We start from the raw sequence: 7,166 nt of genomic DNA, 5'->3' as shown, positions 1-7,166 counted from the left end.
ATTTAGAATCTGTACCATTTTCAAATTGATCTTTATATGTAGCATGAACTTGTGTTAATTGCTTTATACTGTATATGTGTATTGTTTTAATAGAACAAATTGTCCTTTTTTTCATAAGCCTTTGAGTTGTTTATGAGCGCGACTTCTGCTTTAAACCGCGTTTGTCGCTGTCCATGGTACCTGGTCAGTGACATATCCTCATGGGGACGCCAATTTTTCGCTGTTGAACAGAAAAAACAATGCAAAGCCGACTCCTACCAATGTAGTGCGGTACGGCGATGATATTTGATAAGCCCGTGGCCAACAGTAGCGTTTTTAGCTATTTTCGAAACTTTGTCACTTCATTGAGTACATACTATGAACAACCGGACCGCACGCAGGTTGCTCTCGTTTCTTGACGGACACATTTGTAAAACGTACGTTTACTCCCGGTAGCACAACGTGCGTTGTGTGCAGCTCACTGGTGTTTTACGTGAAATCGGCCGCTTTGTCAACGTTTCAAAATGCAGATATCAAGTGTGAACGATGTCAAAATTTATAATTTAAGCTATGGAAAGTCACTTCCAGAGGTAAGAAGCACAAGCTAACATTTGTAGCTAAGCAGCTATCCACACTTGGAAATGTTTTGAAAATGGGTTGCACTTGTAAATGTTTTGGAAATGTGTTCAGTTCATTTCTCATCGTTTCTAATGTTATCCGTCAAACAAGTTCCATGTTAACAATGAAATGGTCAAAGCATCGGTGTATTAAAAACCATTTTTTTGAACATCCAGTGGCTGTCAGACCGTAAGAAAAGACAACTGCAAAAGAGCGATGTTGGTAAGTTGTACATGTACTAATAAGCATGTCCTCCAAAATGTTTGATAGGTCACAATTTATTTTTTGTACTTTCAAGACATCCAGCGCAGGATTGAGCTCATCCAGGACTTTGAGATGCCCACAGTGTGCACATCCATAAAGGTTTCCAGGGATGGACAGTTCATTCTGGCAGCAGGTAATGGTCAAAAGTAGAAATTCTTGAACATGTTGTCAAACATAAACGTGATAAAAGCTGCAGCCATACTGTATCCAATCAAATGGCATTATGATCATGGAAATACAAAATTGAAATCATGATGAAATTTGCTTGCCCAGCCCTAATCTGCATGATCTTTGTAGGGACTTACAAGCCAAGGATTCGATGTTATGACACCTACCATCTTTCATTGAAGTTTGAACGCTGCTTGGATTCTGATGGTAAACAAAAATTCACATCATGTCATCTTGTTAATGCTCATTCCATTAACTGCCACATTTTCATTTGTTTTCTGTCCTTCCCTTAGTTGTGACATTTGACATACTGTCTGATGACTACTCAAAGGTAATTGTGGAATATTTAATTTGATGTTTTTCTTGTTTTACACGTGTAATTGATCTTACCTTGTTTTGTTATTCTCCTTTTGTCCTCAGCTTGTGTTTCTGCGCACTGACCGTTATGTGGAGTTTCATTCCCAGCACGGTCACTACTACAAAACACGGATTCCAAAATTTGGTCGGGATTTTTCTTACCATTACCCCTCTTGTGACCTTTATTTCGTTGGCTGTAGGTGAGTAAACTTTCGATAGATTTCGAGACACAACTCAGACACATTCTAATGCTTCTTTTCCATGTTTTCATCCAGTTCAGACATCTACAGACTGAATCTTGAACAAGGTCGCTTCCTCAACTCACTTCAAACAGATGCCGTGTGAGTGTACCAAAGCATTTACTCGTAAAAACAATTGTTTACACTAAATCTTTGCATTAAGTGTCAATGCTTCTTCTTTCTGTTACATCTTATTTTTACCTTGACAACAACCAGGGAGCACACCGTATGTGATATCAACCCTGTCCATTATTTGTTTGCCAGTGGAACATCTGAGGTACGTTTATTCTCATTTCATAAAAAACGTCTTTTATTCCAACTCATCACTTGCATATTCATTTAACACAGGAAGACGCTCTTCAGAAGGCTAATTGCCATGTCTATTCAGTAAAGAACATTGGAATTGTTTCTTAAGTCATTCAAATTTCTTGAGCTGGTAATATCCCTTTTAGGGAAAGGTGGAATGCTGGGACCCTCGTGTGCGGAAGCGAGTGGGCCTTCTGGACTGTGCGCTGAGCAGCCTCACAGAAGGAATGGAGTATGTAACCAGCTGTTGCTCAGAAATGCAGTTTTGACATTACTCATAGATGGCTGTCTTTTTTTTTTTTGTCATTCATCTAATTAGATGTGACCATTCTGTCACGTTCATTGTGTTGTTTGCAGAGTTCAGAGTTTGCCCTCAATTAGTGCACTGAAGTTCAACGGCTCGCTCACTATGGCAGTGGGCACCAGCACGGGACAGGTATGCGAGAATATCCGTCAATGGCTGATGTTAAGAGACCTTACAGGAAAAGAATGTATCTTCACCTCCCCTTGCACACCTCAAATAGTGAAATACATTGACCATTGTGTTTGTCACCGAAGGTGCTGTTGTATGACCTGCGCTCCAGCCAACCGCTGCTGGTGAAAGACCACTTCTACAACCTGCCCATCAAGTCTCTCAATTTCCATGATCAGATGGACCTGGTTGTGTCAGCGGACCCTAAAATATTAAAAGTCTGGAACAAAGACACTGTAAGACATGAGTAGAACAGTAGATGTGTAGAAGTTCATTGTATACTAATAACAGGAGTGATTCTGCAAGTTTGCAGACGTCATTTTTTTTCATGTCACTCAAATTAGATGTAAAAAAAAATCACAGACTGCACATAATAGGTTTTCTTGTGCTCACCACAGGGCAAGGTGTTCTCCTCCATCCAGCCTGACAGCAACATTAATGATGTTTGCATGTACCCCCACTCAGGTGAGAATACTCCAGTATCTTTGATGACCTGTGTTTATAAATCAAAACAAAAGAAATTAACAACTGAGAAAGCCTCTTGTCAAATTACTTTTTCACTTGAATGTGATCACTTGAATGTGTCTGTGCTGTTTTCTTTCACCACTAGATGGTGCCATGTCCCCTTGTAGGTTTGGTTAATACTATTATTTACCCAATCATTTTGTCAGGTTGAAAACCACATTCATTGTCTGTCACCGAAAGAAATCCATACACTTTGGCAGTCAGAAAAATGTCATACTCATACCTTAAACACTGCAATCTTCCAACCTGTGACTAAACTGCTTATGCACAAGCTTTGATGCTTTCTATGTGTGTGTTTTCTAGGTATGCTGTTCACTGCTAATGAAAATCCAAAGATGAACACATTCTATATCCCAGTGAGTGAATTTTTTAGTGTACATCCCACACTTTTTTTTTGTAGCCATATGTTGTGCATGTAATATAATGTTCAGTCACCAATGTGACCTGACATGAGCGTTTGTGTGGGTTCAGGCGCTGGGCCCAGCGCCTCGTTGGTGCTCATTCCTTGACAACCTGACAGAAGAGCTGGAGGAGAGCCCAGAGTGCACCGTGTATGACGACTACAAGTTTGTCACCCGCAAGGACCTGGATAATTTGGGTGAGATCTGCTGACATTCATTTACAGTCGGAGTGTTCTCTATATAAAGCTGTACTTGAAAGAATCAATGCTTATATTGAACTTTTTAGTACCATACATTTACACTCGGTTTAGGTGGTTTCTATATTCGAATGCAATGCTAAGCTTTGAACTATGATGTTTCGGTGGCTTACATTGTACATAAGAATCAAACCTTTGCCTTGTTTTTGATGAACACTTAGACTTACTACGCTACAGTACGTTCACCATGGTCGAAGAACAAGAAAATATGTGCTTTAATTGAATGTTTTTGTTAAACTTCTTCATGAAGCTCTAGGATGAATCACAGGTGGCTGAGCAGAGCTTCTCCAGAGCGTGGGGGAGGGAGTCTGGAGGGCTGGGGGTTGTACCCCTGTGGAAGGGTTGAATGAACATTGGAATGCAGGCTCAGCAGTAAAGAGATCAAATGACAAGAAGCAAAGAAGTGGTTGGCCGCTGTCGAATAACGGCGGGCCGCAGTGGTGTTGATTTACTGAGGCTGTCTAACGTGGCCTGTTACGTAAGCTTAAGTAAAGAACGTGAGGCAGCAAATGCACGCTGACTCTTCTGTAAGATTGAGTCATTTCAGAGTGGGAAAACGCCTTCATTCAACGGGTTGGAAAATGCTGCACAATGTCGCTCGTTGCATGTGAATGGCTGGGAGGGAAGGAGGGAGGGACTGACGCAGCAGAATAACGATATTCATTTCAAAGTGCCTTTAGCAAATTTGAAGCTACATGCTTTTGCCACTGCTCAGCCACAATATTAGTGAGTCAATTTAGTTATCCATGAAGGATTCAAAGTCAGACATTTTCTTTTCAATAACTAACCGCTTCCCTTCTGTATTTTAGTGCCTGTTCTGTTTCAAAACAGACATTGAACATTGATATCATTATTTCAAAAGAAATGCTTACTAGCTCTGTTTTTCTTGTTGCGTAGGTTTGTCTCATCTGGTGGGGTCGTCCCTCCTGAGGGCGTACATGCATGGCTATTTCATGGATATCAGGCTGTATCATAAGGTACCTTGCAGTATTTCATTCCAAGGCTTTGCTGGTCATTGATTTGGGCTGAATCATTTTGGAAATAGAACACTGGTCAACATTCTTTTTTTTTTTTTTTTAAATGAGACATGCAAGTCAACTTTTGGCAATTTTTTTTATTCTCAGGTCAAAAGCATGGCAAATCCTTTTGCGTATGAGGAGTATCGCAAGGACAAGATCCGGCAGAAGATCGAGGAGACGAGGACCAAGAGAGTGCAGGTTAAGGTGAGAAATTCCGACAGCATGACAAGATTCTTCCAGTTGGTGTTTATAGCTCAACCACATTGTTGACCAGAGGGTGCCAAATGTCTATTTGAAGAAACGAACTTCACAGCTTTAAAAAAAAAAAAAAAGAACTACTGTTTCTAATCTCTGGCTTGTTTTTTTTGCTTTCGGAAGCTGCTATTTTCCGGTAATCAAATTTGCAATTTGCCGGAGTGTGAAATTACAACTGCAGAGAAAACCTGACTTCACACTGACTCATAAAACTGTAAAAAAACAAAACAACTATACTGTATTAAGAATGCCTTCCACTGCAATCTCTTCCAGAATAGAAAATCTCGATCTAATGTTTGACAAAGACTGTTTGCCCTCAAGCATCAATGTAGCCAGAGCAACATGAAAAGTATTTTCCCATAGCAAACAATCTTCTGTCTCTCAAATGTTCCTGAGTCAGGCCTTGCCCAAAGTCAACAAGGAGCTGGCTCTCAAGCTGATGGAGGAGGGCGACGACGAAGTGGAGTTGGCTTCCCGGAAAAAGAAGGGCAAGGTAGTCACATTTTGACATCAGCATTTGTCAGCAAATCCGTCATTTTTATTTTGCCATTTTGCCATCGCAGGCCCTACCCACCATTTTAGGCGACAACCGTTTCAAGGTGATGTTTGAAAACCCAGACTACCAGGTGGACGAGAAGAGCGAGGAATTCCGTCTGCTCAACCCCATCGTCTCCAAAGTCAGCCAGAAGAGGAAGAAGAAGCTGCGGCTACTAGCTTCTCAGGTGATGCTGCGCTTAGCTAAAAGTTGAGCAGGATGCAAATGAGTGCATGATGCATGAATACCACAGCTTGAAATGCCTTCAAGAATATTAATACCACCGTTTTTAGGAGGACAACGAAGAGGAGGAGGAGGAGCAGGAGGGTCGAGTCAGCTCTGAGGAAAGCTCAGATGATGACAAGAGCTGGGTGGAAGAGGTGAGGGAGCAGCGGAGATTGCTCAAGCAGGAGGACCGAGACCGCCGGCTTCAGCGAAGAAAGGACGCCGACCGCAACACAGTCTTGCTGGAGAGCAAAAGCGACGAAGGGCAGAAAAACTCCGCCGCGGCTGAGAACACGACGACGAGCCAGCCTCAGTTCTATCAGATTAAAAGCGGAGAGGAGTTCCGCGGTTTTAACGACCTCTCCCGCAAGCAGAAGCTACAGAAGTATGTCCTGTTCCCTCAAGGATTTTATTCGGAATGTCATACAAAGTTTATCAACATGAAATACTTCAAATGCGCATTTATTATCCGTGCTCAATGAAAACGTTTGTTTGTGCGTACCGCAGGACATCCCTCGAGGAACGACTAAAGTTAGAGGAGTACTCTGGAACCAGCAGCATGGCTGACACCACAGTGGGCAGCAAGCAGCTGACCTTTACACTCAAAAAGGTAAATGGCCCATCTCCAAGTATGTCACAGATTACAAAAGGACCCCGTGGTATTTACTTTGCAATGATTTGCCGTGATGCTGTTGAATGAGGGATATTTTTAGTTTGACTGGCTCCATCAATTTCTCAGTGGTGAAGAAAAGGCCAAAGAGCCAGACCCAGAAGACAATCTGGCTCAAACTCTAAACCAATATTTGCCTAGGTCTGCCAAGTACTTGAAGAAAACAAAACAAAATAACAAGCTCGCAACAGCGGTACAATAACAAGAGCCTGGTGTGTATGTGGCAGTCTGAACGGCAACAGAAGCAGCAGCAGGCGGAACGGGACCACCACGAAGAGAGGAAGAAGCTGAGGCGCTCGGCGGGACACCTAAGCAGCGCCCGCGGGAGGGGCTGGGCTGCGGGAAGAGGAAGAGGAAGGGGAAGGGGACGCCACTGAGCACCAAAGACCCATCTGCAGCTGCCGGCCGCAAGTCAAAGTCACAGCCATTAAACAGATGTCCGAAATAGCGGAAGATTGTGGTTTTTAATAGCTCTTGTGTCAAGTGACCAAGGGTAAAAATGTAATTGTTATTTTATCACGGGAAACGCTTTTTGGTGGACTATCACTATTTGCGTTTATTTTTTCCAATGCCTTTTTCTAACTGACCGAGCTATATTTTGAGATTCTTCTTCTTTCCCGGACTGTATATTGCAATAATTATTTGTGAATGTTTGATGAAATATTCTGTATTGTTTTCAGTGCCAAAACTAAATCCAGGCTCCTGGAGCAAGTCAAACAAATACTTTAGCCTATTCTCTTTGCCAACCAGAGTTGGTATTCTTTGTTGCAGTTAAGCACCTACTTGCGTCAGCAGTGAAAGAAGGGGAGGAGAGAAATGTGAGTGTTTTCTCTTTCCCCCCCGCCATACACTGCAGTTCTTGGAAACTCACTCACT

At 42.3% G+C, this 7,166-nt stretch overlaps 1 protein-coding gene across 1 annotated transcript; it reads left to right on the top strand.

Moving 5' to 3' along the window:
- Nucleotides 1-402: 402 nt before the first annotated feature.
- On the top strand, nucleotides 403-6,783 carry nol10 (nucleolar protein 10). The gene is made up of 21 exons (XM_037241992.1): nucleotides 403-569; nucleotides 774-819; nucleotides 896-994; nucleotides 1,159-1,236; nucleotides 1,323-1,360; nucleotides 1,450-1,586; nucleotides 1,662-1,727; nucleotides 1,842-1,902; nucleotides 2,078-2,163; nucleotides 2,289-2,367; nucleotides 2,490-2,639; nucleotides 2,802-2,868; nucleotides 3,232-3,284; nucleotides 3,400-3,526; nucleotides 4,484-4,563; nucleotides 4,711-4,809; nucleotides 5,261-5,353; nucleotides 5,424-5,582; nucleotides 5,689-6,005; nucleotides 6,128-6,230; nucleotides 6,518-6,783. Exons 1-21 carry the CDS (start codon nucleotides 504-506, stop codon nucleotides 6,665-6,667), a joined length of 2,154 nt encoding a protein of 717 aa, XP_037097887.1. The 5' UTR covers nucleotides 403-503; the 3' UTR covers nucleotides 6,668-6,783.
- The last annotated feature ends 383 nt before the right edge of the window (nucleotides 6,784-7,166 follow it).

The sequence above is a fragment of the Syngnathus acus genome, chromosome 22, assembly GCF_901709675.1.
Source record: "Syngnathus acus chromosome 22, fSynAcu1.2, whole genome shotgun sequence".
In the NCBI taxonomy this organism is placed as follows: Eukaryota; Metazoa; Chordata; class Actinopteri; order Syngnathiformes; family Syngnathidae; genus Syngnathus; species Syngnathus acus.
This window is presented reverse-complemented; position numbering and strand designations above follow the sequence as displayed.

Coding starts and splice junctions, on each gene's coding strand:
- nol10 (XM_037241992.1), top strand. CDS start 504: ATGCAGATATCAAGTGTGAACGATGTCAAAATTTATAATTTAAGCTAT. Junction 1,728..1,841: donor TCACTTCAAACAGATGCCGT/GTGAGTGTACCA, acceptor GACAACAACCAG/GGAGCACACCGTATGTGATA. Junction 6,231..6,517: donor TGACCTTTACACTCAAAAAG/GTAAATGGCCCA, acceptor TGTATGTGGCAG/TCTGAACGGCAACAGAAGCA.